Below are 18,540 nucleotides of genomic sequence, written 5' to 3'. Positions count from 1 at the left end.
CAAAAAGAGACCTGAGCTCTATTCCGGGATGCCGATGTGAGAAACCGACTTCAATTTAGGAGCAAATAAGTGTGGCCTTCGGCTCAGCAAGGTCTTCTTTAATGGCTGGAAACTCTTCAGGTCCCGCTCATTTGAGTCGCGGCTGCGGCTGCTTCAAATTAACTGCTCGCCTCGTCAGTCCGTCCGGGCTTTGCCCGCCACTGCGCCTCTCAGAGGTTAAGTGGTGCCGCGGACTCGCCGAGAAATGGCGCTTCTGTGGTGGGAATACAAATTAAAGTGAGAAACAGAATAATGGAGTCGGGTTTATTTCCTGGATTGGGTATTACTGTTTGGCACCGACTCATTAAAACACTTGCCATATTACATTAGCTTCTGAATTCATCATGGCGGCGAGAGAGGGGAGAGGGTGAACGAGTTGAGGAAAAACAATGGGGCAGGTGAGCAGAGGCGGAGTGAAATACAGAGGCCCTGTTTAGACATTTTCAAGTGAAAACGCAAAAGTTCTGAGTGTTCATTCAACTGAACTCTTTGAAAATGGTCCCCGGGGTGGAACTTTTTGAAAATACTCAATTTATCTCCACGTAAATGGGTTAAAACACAATTCTGCACATGTCGTGTCATGACTCCCAGTCCATTTTCTCCTGGAACTTGGTAGTTTTATTTTGACAGTCACCGCAATAACGATCCAACTTCCTCGTCTGTCCAGACGGATGTCAGTGCGCTGACATTGTTCGTGTTAACAGGTGTTCATTGTTGTACGCTGCTCCTTCACGGTCCAACCACAAGAAGCAGAGGCTCAAAGTGGCCTCCAATGACGCTCTGAGGCTGCTGCTCCGAGTTCCAGGTTGGCACAGTGCCAGTCAACTGCTCGTGTCCTCGGGTGTGCCAACATGTGAGGCACGGCCGAGACAGCTGATGTTCAGCTTCGTGTGTCGACTGGACGAGTCTGAGTACCACATTGTAGAAGCCCCATTAAAAAAGCTGCTCCAGATTTAATTGTAAACTGAAACCGGCGTTGGTGCAACAGTCTGTATACATGTTGACATGCACAATTCTGCATTATATAATCGTTTGTATAATAGTTAGCATTCATTTTAGAAATTAAAAATTTAACATTTTTAATATCCACAGCTCAGTATGCTGAATCTTTCATTAGTTTTATTTATTTATCTACTTTTTTTACATTATGTACTTTCGTGTTCTCTGCAATAAGAATTATATATTGTGTATTGTTCTCTGTGCACGTGTGTGTGTTTTCACTACAAAAACAACCAACAGCATCTACTAGTGGCCCAACGTGAAAACTACACCGTTTTCAGCGGGTTTTTTTTTTCCAGTGCCAAGTGACCAGATGTCGTTTTCAGAACATTGCCGTTTAAATGTCGTGTTTACTGGGATCTTGGCACCGGAGTGAAGGACTGAAGGAGTGAGTGGCGTGCAGCGCTGCCCTTTCACACTGCTGACATGGCAGAAGGAAGCGCATCCATTACCCTTCACAAAGCCTCTCTGTGTTTTAATTAGAAAGTTTAAGCTCAGCAGTTCCTCCGTACCCTCGTTGCCAGGTCTTGACCTCGGGTCAGTGTCGGGATGTGGCCCAAAATTATTATTTTTTTTATTTTACAAAAAAGACAAGACACCAACTTTTCTCCTCACGAGTTTGAAGAGGTCACCGACCGCAGTGTGAACTCGGCGGCGCCTGAACGCTTCCCTCGCTGCCACGGGGCATCGTCTTTGTAGAACGAGTTGAGAAGTAGCTTTGGCAAACCACAGAAGCAGAACGGAGAAGTGTAGACGAGGGAAGAAAAGAAGAGAACGGGAAAGCTTTTAGTTTATTATACGGCGCGCTCCTCCTCGCCACCCCCCCGGGGCTGAGGCTTTATGTTTGCGTGTGGACCGGCGGAATGAGCAGCGGGGAGATATTTGACCTCGCTGCTCGTTGCACACATGTTCACGGCCGCATACCCTTAAATGCAACTATCGGGGGGGGTGTTGTAGTTGCTGGGCTGCAAATTGCTATCTCGCCAGTTTGTGTGCATTTTTATGTTTACATCACACATTATTGTGCACCGGTGAATTTGCTCTGCATGTGGATATCGTTTTGTTTATTGTGTCGGTGAGATATGGAACATGTGCGTCTGTCTCCCCGGAGGCTGGGGCGGGTGCTTATAAGAGGCCCCCTAAATAATTTGCGGTTGTTGCTGGGAGGTATGATCAATGGTATCTCATTCTCACCTACTGCAGTTATTGGCTTCGCTCCGCATGCTCCATTACCCCCACAGACATGGAGCAGGAGGACAAAGATGTTTTTATTACTTGCCCAAGGGTGGATGAAAGGAATTGTGCAGCAAGTTTACATTATCGTTACCCTTCCTTCCCATTCTGCCTTCCTTCCAGGTGGTGAATGCCAAGAAGAAAATAAAGAAAAAGAGATACATCAACTCTGGGACGGTGAGTCTGCGATGGGAGATAAGGGCAAAACTCACTCTCCTCCCCACCTCACTTGTATATTCATTGTGAAGTTTCCCGCGAAATGGATTGCAGGGGGCATTTCAGCTCCCGTGTTTTTGTTCCCCTTCTCCGAGCTGACGGGCCAGACGGTGACGTTAAGTAGACGGGGGGGAAATAAACATCCTGGCGACCTCGCAGGGGAAGAGTATCCGAGCGCGTGAAGGATGCACTCGCGTCTGTCCTTCCAGGGAGGAGTCGTGGCGGTTATGAATGAGCTACAGCTTTGTTACCGCTCGCGCTGCGCGACGTGAATCCGTAATTAAAAACCTGTGACTGGGTATCCATCATGCGGATCATCAATCAGTCCGGAGCCTCGCCGATGTTCGGTGATTGTAACACTAACATGCTGCTCGGGCGGCTACATCACTCTGCATGGATAAGTCATGATGTGGGCGGTTCGCTCAGGGGTCAGGCTTAATGTCAGGATTTTGTTTCCCTCCCCCTCCTTAATTATTTTAAGTAAACTTGGCGGAACCTTTGTGGGTTTTTTGTTTTTTTCTCCTCAGGTGTCCTTGTTGTCATTCAATGTGGAGTCGGAGCACACCTTCCTGGATTACATCAAAGGAGGGTGAGTCTGATGCTTGTCTAAACTAAAGTTTCTTTATTGTTATGACGAACGCTGTTTCACCTTTTCACTCTCACTCCCCGGGGTAAGTACTGAAAAACATAATAATAATAATAATGAGTGTTTTCTTTTATGAGGAGCAGGAGTTTTAACACACAAGTGAACTTATTAGATCTCAGCGTGCATTTTGTTTTCAACAATTCACAGCGAAAACGTGCAAATTTGGCGTTTTCGTTTTGAAAACTGCACTGCAAACTATTTGGCAATAGGAAAGATTTTTTTATCCATTATAAATAATTTGGCTTGTGTACTTATCTTCAGTCCTTTACAATATAATCTTGAATTTAGTTTCATACATTTTATTTAAAGTTTACACAGTAATCGATGTAGTTTCACGTTTGGCCACTAGTGGCTGCTGTTGGTTGTTTATGTACGTATTGAAAACACATACACATGCGTGCTGACAACAACACAATAAACATGAACAAATGGGAGAACACAGACATTCTAGTGGACAGACGACCAGTTTGGATTGTTATTACGGTGACTGTCAAAATAAAACTACCGGTATTTCAGCGTTTCGGCGGTTTCCGTGTAAACACTAACATTTTCTGAAATGAAAACGCTGCTTTTTCCACTTGAAACGTGATGTAAACGGGCCACAATGATCCCCAAGCTGACTATTTTTCATCCGTTTGTCTCGCGGAAAATTGATTGCGCCTCTGAGCTGCGGATGCTGTTAATGTCAACGTACAAGCTGGAACGCAGGCGGGGAAACTGAAATATTCCTCTTGGCATTTATTATGCAGGTAACCTGAAAAGGTTACCAGAGAGCGTCATTAACCGCGATGAAGCCTCACTTTTATGGATGTGGCGTTTAGCGCGCTGAAATGTAATCGATATCCTCTGTGACCGTTGGTTTATTGTAGGATCCTCGTCTTCTTATCTTCCAGTATGTGAGCATAGGAATCCTCACTGTCAGCATAAAGTCTGCTCAACAACAGCCATCCAGGCAAAAAAAAAAAAAAAAAAGTCACATTTCCATCTGACGAACCCAGCAGGAGCTCTGCCTCCAACCCTTTAGCAGCTATGTAATAACTACAGTAGCCACGAGCTCTCTTTTCCCTGTTGGCAGCGGCTGTTTATCTTTAAAAAGGTTTCAAGCTCCCTGTTGTCACGCACACGCAGCAGTGATTCATCAGCGCCGCTGTCCGCAGTAAACTTCAAGAGAAACAGGCGACTTAAAAACTCATTGCCGTGTATTTCATCTCCTGCCGACTGGAGAATGGCCATCTTTAGGGCGTCTTGCTTGTCTTGGCTTTATTTGCTGCCAGTGGCTTTATGTTGGCAGGTTGTTTTTTTGTTGTTGTTTTTTTTGAATGATTGTCATGACAGATTCAAACAAATACCAACAACAGCAAAGTGTCTGATTTGCATTTTAGACGTGTCACAGTACAACCGGGGTGTCAAACCTAAACCGGCCCACAAGAGGCTCCAATCCGGCCAATCTGCCAAGCAAATGGTTAAAAAAAACATTTTAATTAAGAAACTTTGATTGTTTAAAGAAATTTCTTAAAAGTATCAGACACAACACTGAGACCTGAGCTGAGATTTTGGTGATTTTTACAGTTTACGTGTAAACCAACATCGTTTTCAAAACGTTATTATTTTAAAAAGGCCTTAAATTCATGCTGTCATAAAAAAAAAAAAAAAAAAAACGTTTGAGCAATTGGATGTTTTCGGGACATTTCACTGTATTTAGGACTAGATCATCATTAAAATGGACTTCATGTTGAAATTGAAGTCACTTTTTTTGCAGAGATATAAACATTTGCATTATGTATACTTTGCGCCACAAAAAAAATAAATTTGAAGTTTAACTTTAAAGATTATTATGATACTATTTTACCGGTCCGGCCCTCTCAAGATGAAACTGGACTATATATGGCCGCGGCTCGAAAATGAGTTTGACACTCATTACAGAATCACAGGAAATGCACATAAACAGGTGTTTCTCAAACAGGGCTGCTCGTATCCCCACAGGTACTTTGGACCACAGTAGGGGGTAAATAGATAAAACAACATAATGTCCCTGCAGCACAATCTGGGATTACATTTTTAATGTTGCTATGTGGGTTTGATCTACATAGTCAGATTCCTCTATCAGTTAGAATATGTTTCTTTCTTTCTTTCTTTCTATATTTTTTATTTGTTGGTATTTTTCAAAGATACTTTGATGCGTTAATAAATAAAGAGGGCTGTAAATATTAATTGAAGTGTGGCCTGACCCTGGATTCTTCATAGAGACGAGCAGGATAAGTGCAAGTCTGACACATCAGCAAGAGCATGCTGATGGTGACTGAAATAAAAAGCCTTGGTTCTCAGAAATGGTTGTTCACAGTGTGTGCAGGGGAAAATATTGCACTTTTCATTTTTTTTTTTTAAATCCTGGGTGTGGTGGGTTGGGGTATGATATGATAATTTCTCTACTTTCGGTTAAAACATTTTGCACCTGTCTGAGATTTGCTCAGCTCTACAAATCATTGAATTCATGTGTTCTGGTCACTTTCCTGGCCTCATGTGTATAAAGTCAGGTGTATATAGTGTGTATATAAGAGGGCCAGGCCTTGTCCTCCCACATTTTAACACATATTAAGAACATTGATAAACTCTATATTTCAGCGAGACGGTGACGTCGAACAAACTCTCCACAAGCAGCGCTTTAAAGAAGTTTGAACGTCAGGCGGTCGTGAGCATTTTCTGAACTCTAAAGTCACGGTTTTAGCATATCAGTCGATAGTGGGAGTTGAAGCTTTTTACAGCAACGCGCAGAACATCACTGACTGTCGTGGGCATTGTGGACATGTGGCGGCGGTGACTAACTCATGGAAATGAGGTGAGAAATCAGCTCCATCAGATTGAATGCAGTAGTTTTAAATGCATAACTTCTGCTCCCTTGACTCGGGCCTCCTTCCCTCGCCCTGTGATGTTCGAGCTCCCGTCCACACTTTCCTCGATCGGCTGCGGTCACTCAGCGGCCCCCGAATTTTCCATATATGTGTGTAAAGAGCGGTCTCGGAGGAGACGGGTCGGGGCTGCGGCCGCGCCGCCGCCGTGAAGGGATGTGACTGATTATGATAAAATATGGAGAAGATCTGAGGGCTTAATTAAGGACGGACAACCTGCCACACGTGGAAATGTTGTCTCTGTGGATCAGTGGCTGCCCTGGTTTCAGCTCCTGATGGCTGAGCGTCCCAGATCTGTCCTGTGGGCACGCACGCACACATGCACGCACACACACACAACTTCAACATTAGGAATACAGCAAAGTTTGGCTGTGATATTGGAATCAGCCAGTTCGAGTCATTTAAAAAAGAAATAAAAACTATAAAACTCGATTTGAACAATCAGTGTGTGCGTGTGCGTGCACACACTTTCCTAAGGCTCAACGCAATATGCTGAAGGTGAGTGTGACAGATGGAGATGTGAATATAGACAGGGAAAAAGCTCAATTTACATTTCATAGATGTAAATTGTTTAATGCTTTGCATTGAAATAAAGAGAGAAAGATTACGTCCATAAATTGCACTTTATTTATAGGCGCCTTTCGCGGCACTCAGGGTCACCTCGCAAAAGTTTAAAACAACATAAAAACCCATGCAAATTAATCTGCATTTATAAAAGCTGATTATGCAACATGCTTTAAAAAAAAAAATTCGATATCAGTAAATATCATACAAAGCTACTTTACTAGGACCTTTAATTCTTGACTAAAAAGGCTTCTAAAAATGGCAAAACAAAAATGGTTAAATAGTTAAAAACACAAGCAATGGGGGAAAAAACTGCTTAAATGGTCATTTGAAAAATCCTAAAATGGACTCGCACACACAATTTCACAATTTTATACATGAACAAAAATGCTGAAAAGCTTCAGGTGGAGGAACAGCTTGAAATGTAATGAAATGTTCGCCATCCTAAAATGTAATTAAAACTGCAACATAAGACACAGTTCATCCTCACATATCAAAACTATTTATGAAACTTTAAGAGCTTTGTCAGCCTCATTTCAGAGGTTCAATGTCTTTTAAATGTTTCCACCTTGAATTCGGTTGCAGACCCCTGATCTAGGTCATTGTTGAGTCATTTGGAAAATATGGATAAAAGAACAAAGGAAGACTGTTGTCCTCCTCCATGTAAGACCGCGGGGCAGGAAATGGACCAGCTGGACTTTTCCTCCCGCCTGGAAAGAGACATTTGTCCCCACATGATTGAAACCCAGCTGCGACTCATAGAAACTTCTCATCAAGTCAGACTGAAGATTTTAACAGCAGCACACAAGGTTCCTCACAGAACCAAATCTCACTCTCAGTGCTGTCACCGGGTGTGAGCCCGGGACGACAAAAGACGAGAAAAGAACTCGCAAGAATCTCAGACGAAGTTGTTAAAGTGACTGGAATTAACAACATCCTCTGGCAGGAAAATGATTATGCAGCGTCACTCTGTTCCCACAAACCAGCACCGTCAGGACTTCTCAATGTCAATATATGCACAGCTGGAAGGATGATTTATTATTTATTTATATTTCTATTTGTTTGTTTGAGTTTGTTGGTAAATATGCACATACATACTGACAGGGGAATAGTTACTTATTCGTTTGCTTGTGTTGCTCTGTTATGTTAGATTGTTTGTGTTTAATTTTCTGTTTTCAAATCAAATATTACAAATCATTTTGTGCTTTTAATGATTTATTCATGTCTTTGTGATTTTGTGTATGAGGAACAAGTGTAGAAGTATTTGTGTGTTTGTGTTTTTTTTTTAAGTATGTCTCCAATTTTGAATTAATACAAAAGATGAAAATGAAGTTTTGGGGCTTTTTAATGTTTCTTTCTGTTGTTTTTATGTTGGTGCAGCAGTTTGATGTTTGATATTCACAGAAACCCAGATAAACAATTACCCGCTTGCAGTAACCTAAATAAGAGTGTGAGGATTTGTTGATTCTGGGGCACGTTCACATCAGATCCCACTGCTGCTGCTTTAAATCGGTCCACAGAAGTCATTAGTGAAACATTTAAACATTTTAAACATTGTTGTTATCAAAAAACAGAAATCCCATTATTTATTTGACTAAACATTCAAGAACAAATGTTACTTCCATATATCACAAGATATAAACTCAAGTTTCAGTAAAATGTACTGTAGTATACAACAACTGGACAAAAAGAAACACCTGGAGAACGTACTTAGTATTGTTTTCTAGTGAAAACAGGACATTTCTCCTTATTAAAGACATGAATGATGTAAAATCTTTTTTTATAAGCATTATGTAAAAACTGAGAAAAAAGTCAAAAATCTTAATTTATATACTTTTATTTGCTTTACTCATTTATTTATCTTACGTTGTGTTGTTTCTAGAAACCACACACACACAAACATACGACTGTTTCCAGTGCAACACACTGAAAAATTCAATGATCAGAAATGATTTGAGCGGAATAAAAAAGCACTCAGCTAATGGAGAGTGTTTCTTTCGATATTGACGCGCTTCAAGCAGCACGGCTCTTTCTGGCTTGTGTTTCCCCCGCTGAGGTTTTATCAGGAGTTGGAGCTGCGTCCCCTTTTCATCAGCAAACTTCATGTTTTTATTGATGGTTGTTTTTTCTGTGGAAAACTCAAAATACTTAACCCAAATAAATGAGCCCGGTAACATGAATTACAAACCATTAAGGTTTATTGTGATTCATGCATCAAGATTAATCGGACTGCGGTGTGTGGCGCCGCATTATGCGTGCTGCAATATGTAATAATGTAATAAATTCTCACCTCATTATGTAATAAAATGACATTTAATCATTTCGCCACAATTGTGTAGTAACTGTTGCAAAATGTAGCAAGTTGTTACAAAATGCGGCAAAGTTTATTAGAAAATGCATTCAAGAATTTTATTACAAAGAGCAGCATTATTACATAATGAGTGGAAAATGTATTACATGAGTACATATTGCACCATTATTACATAATGTGGCTCTACAGGGTGTTTTATTATTTTCCATTTCATTAGTAGGAGGCTGAGGTAAAAAGAAAAATGGTGTAATTTTTTTACATGCAATTGTAATCAAATGACCCCGTGGGTCGAGAAGCAGCTTACAAGTAAAAGATTGTAGAAATAAATTGGCCCCAAAATTGTAAAAATAGCAAAGAAAACAGTACATTTATGAAGCTAATTTCTTAAGAGTCATGGACACAACTCAACACTGAGACCTGAGCTGAGACATCAGTCTTTTCAATAACCCTGCTATTAAAGGGTTAATCTGAGTTATTATCCAAAATTGCCTCTCATCTTATGAAGCTGCTATTATAGCTGTCAGCTCCAAACTTACAAAAAAAAAAAAAAAAAAGGCTTCCCCCCCCCCTCATTTATCCATCATATTAAGTGAAAAGTGATAGTTTTCACTTGAAAGGGTGTTTCACACCGAAACAGAGACAGAGAAGATCACATTAATGAAGTGACCCGGCGAGGCGACTGAAGCATTGTGGGAAGTGTCGCTTCATCTTCGTATTGCAGACATTTCAAGATGTTAAATGCCCGTCACATCTTTTGTGGGAGAGAGGCTGGGGAAGAAAGAAAAAAAAAAAACTTACTTTAAAGTCTTAAATTCTATGAAATCTTTAGAAGAAAATCTCCTCTGGAACAGTGGGCAGCTTTTCTTTTTTTCCCCCCCTCTGGAGGTATTTTACATCTTCATGACAGACTTGCTGCAGCCACTCTGTTGTCATCGCCCCCCTCAGGTTTTCTTTGAGAAACAATGAAAGTCGGCGCGTATTAAAATCTTCCCAAACATGAATCTTCTTCCAAAAGAGTGAGCTGTCAAGATAATTTGAGGATGACACATCGAAGCAAATCGTCGACATGTTAGAAGATTAAACGCGTCATTAACTTCCTCTCTCGACGTGCTAATGAATAATCCTGCACCTGGAGGACCTTTACCTTGTAAATATGAAAGACCGCATGGAAGCAGACATTTTCATTTACTTTTGTTTCTGAACTTCTGGCTGATGCATTATGTTATTATATAACCCCCCTCTCTGGTTTAACGGCCTCTGTTGTTCATGGTTTGTGGAAGAAATTACTTTGAAACTAACGTTGATGATTGACGACGATTAAAAAAAAACTGAAAACCGCAAAAGGGCAGAGAATACAGTTTTAATCACAAGAACTAAGGCTCAGTTTACAAAACGACGACTTCAAGTGAAAGCGCAAAAATATCATTGCGTTTTGGGTGTCCGTTTATACAAAGCTGCAAACATGCTCAGTAGATGGACAGTAAAAACGTAAAAACGGTAAAACAGTAAAAACGTTTCCTCCAGAAGGTCATGACTCCCAGTCATTATTCTCCTGGGACTTGGTGGTTTTATTTTGGCGGTCACCGTAATAACAATCCAACTTGATCATCCGTCCACAAGAGTGTCCCATCGTTGATGTTTATAGGGGATTGTTCTCTGCTGCATTTGTGTGTGTGTGTGTGTGTGTGTTTGCACTGCAAAAACAACCAACAGCACCCACTAGTGGCCCAATATGAAAACCGCATAGTTTTTAGTGTTTCTGGTGGGAAAACAGACGTCTCTTTCAAAACGTTTCTGTGAAAATGGGAAATCGGAGCACTTTAAAACAATTTTCCTCTGTTTCCACGACGGCGAAGTCCATACATTTTCGAAAAGTCTTGACTTTTGTTGTTGTGTCGCTGCGTTTTGCTGTGGTGTTGTGTTGTTGGCCCCTCTGGGCCACCGTAGACGAACACTGGGGGGGGGTGACGTTTACATCATTACATTACCATGGATCATCCTCATTCCAAGAGAACCGATCGATGAAACAATAAACCTTATAGAAACTGGCAAGACACATGGAATAGAAACAGTCTTCAGAAAGTAGAAATATCAAAACTAGACTGAGGATCAAAATGACAAAGAACTAGTAAAGAGAAAACTAACATAAGACACAAGACAGCAGAACAGGAGGCGAAAGCAGGAAATCAACAACTAAGAAAACACTGGAAAAATAATACTAAACAAAACCGTTTCACTCTTGTTTTGTTTTATGTTTTTTGTTTTTTCAAACAATGATCTCTGACATTTAAACTTTGCAATTCTCTTCATCGTTAAATGCGGCGTCAACACGTTAAGATGTAACGAGCTCATTTAGGTCCTCGGAGGAAAGCTGGCGGGAGCTTTTGAAGCTGTCGGGGTGAAATTAATTACGCCGCTGAAAAGCAATCATCACAATGAAATTATACAGATTTGACCTGTAATTACATACTGAAAAAAAAAAACTAAACAAAATACTTTGTTGACTAAAATCATTAGAGCCAAGCTGCAGTTGGTGCCAGTGAACAGGATTCTGGATTTATGGCGGTCCGGGCAGACAAATCAAAGATGGAGTTGTTTGGCCACAGTAACAGGAGGAACCGGTTGTTTCAGACCACGAACAGCTTGTGAGAAGAGAAACTCCCGCCGACTCTGGACCACGGTGGATGAAATGTTCTGCTGCGGGGACTTGGCTGATTACGGTCAACATTTCAAGCGTGAATCCGGCGCCGTACAAAGCCGTGTTTTGAAGATAATAGCGTGGGCATCGGCCTGAAACATGGAAGGGGAGCGGCCCGTTGATGGTGGACGGGTGGGGGGGTTGAATGGAGGAGGCAGCTGGATAGTATTATATTACACCAACCTAAGATATTATCACAGTACTTTATATTACTGTGTTTGTTCCTCCAAAATGAAGGACGGCACGTGTGGCAGTATAATCTTATGCTATATCAACATTTGTTTAATTATTTATCTTTGGTTGCACCACTGGGACCCAGATTTTTTATTAAAAATCCAATTATCACTAAACTTGAGGTTAGAATGCTGATCCCCCATAAGTGTTAGAAAGTCCATTGTTTTTGCCGCCTGAGGCAGCTCGCCAAAATAAAGCCCCTGCTTATGAAGAAACTCCATGAAACGGCAGCCTGGGTTTTTAAAAATTTTTTATTACGGTTTAACTGGAACATATGAACGTTGCGTCATTGCACTGGCTCATACATTTTAGGATCCATTTTGAATTTGCTTTATTTGCTTTTCAATCTGTCGACAGCCTTGCCCCCACCCTACCTCCGTGATCACACAGCACCTCGCGCCCTCAAGCTCCTTCCCGTCTTAAAAAACCTCTTCTCTTTGACCTTTAACACCATGGAGGCGTTTCACTTTTTAGTCTAAATGCTTATACTTTTATCAATTTTATATTGCCAATATTTCTGTCTTTTGCATTTGTCTGGTTTAACGTGTGACCTGTGTATTTTTCCATTTTATTTATTCTCTTTTATTTGCAGCACTTAGCTCCACTGTGGTTGTTTTAAAGTGCTTTATAAATAAAGTCAGTATGGTTTGGTAATTAAAATTATAAAATCAGATTAAGTACACAGTTGCATGAGTTGCAGACTATTAAAAGACTTAGTAATTCAAACATTTATAACTGTGGGCACTTGTTCAAACACAATCGAGTACAGCTGCAGAGTCTTGAAAATAGCCTAAAGTTATTCTGGGATGTAAAATCACCACTGTCATAAATAGCCAAATCAATCAAATAAAGGAAAACTAATCATATTAAATTGAACAGATTGTCGGTGCAGAGCAGATCGTGAGTCAGGATGATGGAGAAAATAAACATGATAAACCAGCGCTGGCGCAGGGGGCTGAAACGGAGAGTTGTGCTGCTTATCGCCGATAGAATAGATTAACTGTATCTGTGAGAAGTGACACACCAGCAGTGCTTGTGAGGGAAAATTAGCCGTCGATTCGGCCAATTAAAGCAGGAAACCTTGAGGCAGGCAACAAAGTCTTGTCACTTTAAAGTTTCTCCACTTAACATTCCTCAAGTTGGCTTCAGGTTTAATAGCTCTCACTTTGTCAGCAGGTTTCATCCACATAGTCCTGACTCTTTAATTTATATGTACGACTTTATTTCAAACATTAAAATGATTAAAAAATAAATAAAAAAAACCCACATATGATAGTGGCCAATAATAAGAATGAACAGAAAATTCTTTAAAGATTTAAATCTACATTCATATGGAATCCTCTTTCACCTCACTGAGGTCATCAGAATCTTTCGCTGTTCTGTTGTCGACGGTGACGCCTGTTTGAAGTTAAAGGTCACATATTATAGAGTTTTTCAACTATTTCACGAAGAGAGAACCTCTGATGCGCTAAAAAGCCGAGCAAGCAAGTGAAGGAGATGACAGACTTTCTTAAATTCTTGGGCCCTCATACACAAGTTATGAGGACAAATATTACTGTTAGAAACCTGTTATAAAGTGAATTTTGCATAATATGCGACCTTTAAGACTTTTGCTTTGCAGGGTAGTGAAACTCTCTTAACATGACGAGGATGGTATGACGCTTGATTACACGTACCCGGGTATTTAAAAAAAAAAATATTTCTCTGCGTTTGGGCCTTGCATTTACACAAAAACGCAGATACGGGTCACCACAAAAAATTATTCCTGAAAACAGTGGCGATTTAGAAAAACTCATCTAAACATGAGTAGGCAGAGTTTTACATCACAATTCGTGACGTTGTGGTTTTTCCTGAATTCTGCTTGGCTAGCGTGGCTTCATGCTTCTCGCTACACTGCCCCCTACAGGTTTGGCAAAGCTCATAGTAGCTCTGAGCCAGGTGTATATGCAGGTCTGTGTCAATAAAGATTTTTTTGCCAACGTAGAGGGGAAAATATAGGGGTTTTTTTTGGAAAAAAACTGGGTACGTGTAGACGTGGCCTGAGTGAATGACACAGGAACTAGTGTCTAATCCTGTGAGCTAAACCATGATTTTAAATGCCATAATATTTCTCACTGTGATGAATATTATTATCTGTCATCTCACTTGACATAAAGTCGGACCATTTCTTCCCACTGACAGATGTTTCTGCTCAAAAAGCTTGTTCTTTTTGAAGCAGATCCAGAGTTAATTTCACATATATGTACAAAAGATGCGTTTTGTGAGCTGCGGCAAATCGTGGAGCCCAGAGTTCGTCCTGTGAATCGCTGGTTTTTGACATCTTTGGCATCTTTACTCTATGGGTGAAAGAGGAGACTTTTCTTTCAGTCATGCAGATGTGTGAAATAGCATCTTAAAAAAAAAGAAAGATTAAACTCCAACACCTGATGCCGTCGTTCCGATAGATGATGAGTAATAAGAGCAGGAGTCTGAGCAGCAGGATTTATAAAAGTGATGTTAAACCCAAATTTGATGTTTTAGATCCCTGCTATTGATTTTATTTTTCCTGCTTTCATGTGGGGTTTGCTTTACTGCCTCTTTAACAGGTGATAACCACTGCGATGCATTTCAGATGATTTCTGAAGCGGAGGGAGAAAAGCAATTTCTTTCCCAGACCGACTCCTGCATCCCGACTGGTTGCTCAGTGAATTGGCTTTTTTTTCTTCTCTCTCATTAATTTCCATTAACCTTCAGCAGGACCAGAGATATAGTCAAATAGAGGTAATTAAAGTCCAAAAAGCCACACGCTGGTCTCATTCAGTAAGGGTAATGAAAGATTTATATTCTTTTCATCAAATGTTAAAATGTTTTTAAATTAAATCTGCTGTGAGATCAGTCGTGTAATAGATTGTGTAGGGCCTCTATTGTGTGAGGATCTTATTAAGCTTTAATATTTTCATCCCCCCAAAAATCCTGTTGTCCTGAAATAGGAGAACGTGACATACTCATATATTTCTAGTTTGACTCACCGGTTGGTTGGCTTTGTGGTCTGACTGCGAAATGGCAGAGGAGCTCACCCTTTTCCTTTCTTTATCATATTCGACTGCCGTCTGATTATTACTGAATATTAAATATGAGCATCTGCTACTCGGCTGTGACAGTCACTCTTCTGAACACTTATCTTGAAGGTTGTAATATTTAATCATCAACACATTTTTTCCCCCCCAGCATGCTTTCTTTTTAATTTCATGATTAAATACAAAAGGTAAAAAAAAAAAAAAGCTGATTTTATTTTGGTGCATATTATTATGGTTTATAAGAATATTATTATAGCTTTATAAGTAGGGATGCACTGATAGCAGTATCCTGGTCTGCCAGCTGGCCAGTGGGCATGTTGGTATTTCCAATAATTCTTTGTATGGGAGGAGTTTACGCCTGGTAAAGAAAGCATGTTGCTGTTATTTTACCTATTTGCCCCCTGCTGTGGTCCAAAGTACCCCCGGGGAACACGATCAGCCCCGTTTGAGAAACACCTGTTTTATTCATGTACATTTCCCGTGATGGTGTAAAGCAGGCGTGTCAAACTCATTTTAGATCAGGGGCAACGTGCAGCCCAGTTTCATCTTGTGTGTGCCAATAAAACAGTACCATAATAACCTTTACATTTACATTTTAAAGGTTTAATTCATGCAAAGTATACATGGTAAAAGGTAAAAAAAATGTTTTACAAAATCAAACAGTTACTACTGAAAATGGCTACAATCTCAACATAAAGCCAATTTTAATTAAACTTTCTGGTGCAAAATACAGTGAAATGTCCGCATAAAAACATCTTCTATAGCTGTTTCTTCTATAGCTTTCATGTCAGTATATTTGCGGTTTGGCCGGATTGGAGTCTCTTGCAGGCCAGTTTTGGCCCACGGGCCTTATGTTTGACACCCCTGACATAAAGCCTTGTAAAGTTGTAGTATTTCTTGCCTTATAGATGCAATCTGACCTCAGTCATTAAGAATAATATCTCAGAAGTTTGAAAGCTTTGTTTGCCAGTTTGGTGCGGAGTGAACTTTGAATGAGCAGCAGACACAGTGTTGGGGGTTTATGGCGTCTGCTGTTACCGTTTTGTCTCGCTGGTTTCCTCGCTTCCAGGTCCTGCGTGAGGGAAGGGCTGCACCTGCCTGTAGAAAGTGTCAGGACAGTTTCCTGCACTGTGACTCCTCTTTGCATTGCGCCTCCACGGGTGTCACTTCGGAGGATGATGTCCCTTTGCTACTGCTTACATTTCTGCCGCATCGTTTTCTGCTTTCAATTTACTTGAAGAGACCTGTGTGCCATGTCATTTCAGCCACCGTCCCACATACCGAGTTCTCCTGGGCGGTAGTATATTGCCATCATTCCATCTCACTGTTCAGTGCAAAAGGTCAGCGTCCCTCTGCCCTTAATGTGGCGGCAAAGCTGGAGACGGAACTGAGTTGAGGTCTGTGGAAACCCTTGTCGCCGGTTCACTCTCATATGATCTAACATCAAACCAATACTAAGCTCAGCCACAAGCAGAGAAACGACACACCTTCAGGGCAACTCATTTCATCAGTGGAAGTTGTCGAGGCCGTGTACAAGCTTTAGCAGTTTTGCGCAGCCCATAAACTATTTTAATCGTTATTGTTATTGGCAGTGAAGCGTGAATCTGACTGCCTCCATACCGCCGTGTGGGTTTTCTGTTCCAGGATGTACTTTGTGTAAATTTCAGTCACACTAAATTTACTTTACTGAAGCAGACTAATAAACGTTCAGCTGAGAATATAGCGCCTTCACTTGTGGAGCCGAACCCGCAGCGCCGTGTGCGTCCGCTTTGCATTCCATCACACGGGAACCGCAGCGGAATGTAAAATCGGAGATCTGCTCCAATATGTTCACCTTACCATCGGCATGTGTTGGCCACTTTCCAACACATGCCGACGGTATAGTAAACACATTGTTTGTGTGCGTTCTCACTGTTTTACATTACACACAGTATCCCGTTCGGCCCAGATTGCCGAGCCTGCAGGCAACTTCACATTTACTAAGACTCCTGCCATATGGCGTCTGTCTGGGGGGGTGGGGGGGGGAGTCAACACGACTCTCGTCCCTATTTGAAACTAATGCAGGAACCGTAGGTGATGCACAGGCTGGGTGGCGAGCTGTCAAATGCAGTGGAGAACAAAACAGCAGGAAGAGGAGAAGCAGAGCTATTATAATAGAAGGACACAGTGACACCCCCTGATGGAGGGGAGGAGGGGAGGGGGGGGGGGTCTGCTGCTGCTGCTGATGCACCACCGCTTCTGAAGACTTTGCCCTGAAATCACATTGTATGAGAATCGAATCAGAGTTAATAACTGCCGGCCAAATGTAAGAAATAATGGTCGCATATTAATTTGTCCGCTGAGACGTTTGTCATTCAGAGAAGAGAAGAAGTTCTATTCTAAGGACGGTATAAGAGATGTAAGGTGGAGGAGCTGGTGGCAGTTTGCAGAATCAGTCAGCATGAATCCATAATGATCAGTTCAGCTTTTATTTTTTTATATCAAATTCATGCCGTGAAGCACAACTGAAATAATGCAAAACTACACACAAAAAAAAAAAGTTTTAGACACTTCTTTCCAATATTTGAATGAAGGAACTCCAATATGTTCTGAATTAAATTATTTAAATGAAGCTCATTAACAAAAATTCCATTCCTTATTAAGTGGATTGGTTTGTGCCAATACTTTATCACTTTACTTTGAGTGCCCGAAGCGTTTTCTGTGTGTGTGTGCTGTGATATGTAAAGCAGGAAACCACTGCAGCAAACACAGATCCCCAGAGAGCCGTGTGTGTCCACGCTCGGCTGCTTTTGTTTGTTTCAATACTTTCCCTCCAACAGAAAGTGACATCAGTGAGGACGCTCCGACTTTTCACTCTGTTCGGCCGCCGAACCCTCGTGGCGAAATGCTGTCGGTGGCGAGACGCGGGGAGCGAGAGCGTAAAGAGCTCTGAACCTTGAGCAAATGTAAATCCCAAACCCAAATCCCACTGAGTGATGAAAGGCTGAACAGTCGCTGACTCACCGAGGTTTGGCGGGTTTCTTTTTCATCGAGGTCTTACCGCACAGGTCTAAATATAAAACGTAATTATGTGTAATCACGCAGTGCAAAGTTCTGGGAGAAAAGTGAATGTACCACTGACATATTTCAGAGAATTAATAAGTCCCGGTTATTTTTAGAGATAATGTTTTGTATTATACTGCACATACAGCGACAGCTTGTTCCTCGGGAATTCATTTCATCGTGGGGTTAGAACAAGGATGCAGCACGGTGGCGTGCAGCAGCCTCACATCGAGAATATTCACAATTTGAGTCCTGATGGGCAGTCTCTTTGTGCGGAGTTTGCACGTTCTCTCTGCGTGTGGGTTTTCTCTGGCTATTTCCTTCCACGGTCCAAAAACATTCCGTTTACACATCAACGTTTCAAGTGAAAACACATCGTTTTAGAAAACTTTTGCGTTTACAATGTTCTAGAAAGGTTTTCTGTTTCGCACACAAGATCCTCTTTTATGTGTTATTCTTAGTTAATCACCCACACAACGCATGCAAAGTCAAAGAGTCATCTGTTTGCAGGAGCATCAATGTAGCCTGCTTCATACAGTCTAAATGCTCCTTCTAATTATCTAAAATCTGTGACCATGGGTGGTTTATCTATCACT

General features: G+C 41.2%; 1 protein-coding gene across 1 annotated transcript in view; it reads left to right on the top strand.

Annotated features, from left to right (window-relative positions):
* The window catches only part of cpne5a (copine Va), a gene marked incomplete at its 3' end in the record, with an annotated part of 80,129 nt that overhangs the window by 45,423 nt on the left and 16,166 nt on the right, over nt 1–18,540 (top strand). Inside the window, exons 13-14 of the mRNA XM_080497335.1 lie at nt 2,395–2,448; nt 3,015–3,076. Coding sequence (XP_080353461.1) covers nt 2,395–2,448; nt 3,015–3,076 — 116 coding nt within the window. The remainder of the gene's footprint in view (nt 1–2,394; nt 2,449–3,014; nt 3,077–18,540) is intronic.

Source organism: Blennius ocellaris (genome assembly GCF_963422515.1).
Source record: "Blennius ocellaris genome assembly, chromosome: 5".
NCBI classification, from domain to species: domain Eukaryota; kingdom Metazoa; phylum Chordata; class Actinopteri; order Blenniiformes; family Blenniidae; genus Blennius; species Blennius ocellaris.
This window is presented reverse-complemented; position numbering and strand designations above follow the sequence as displayed.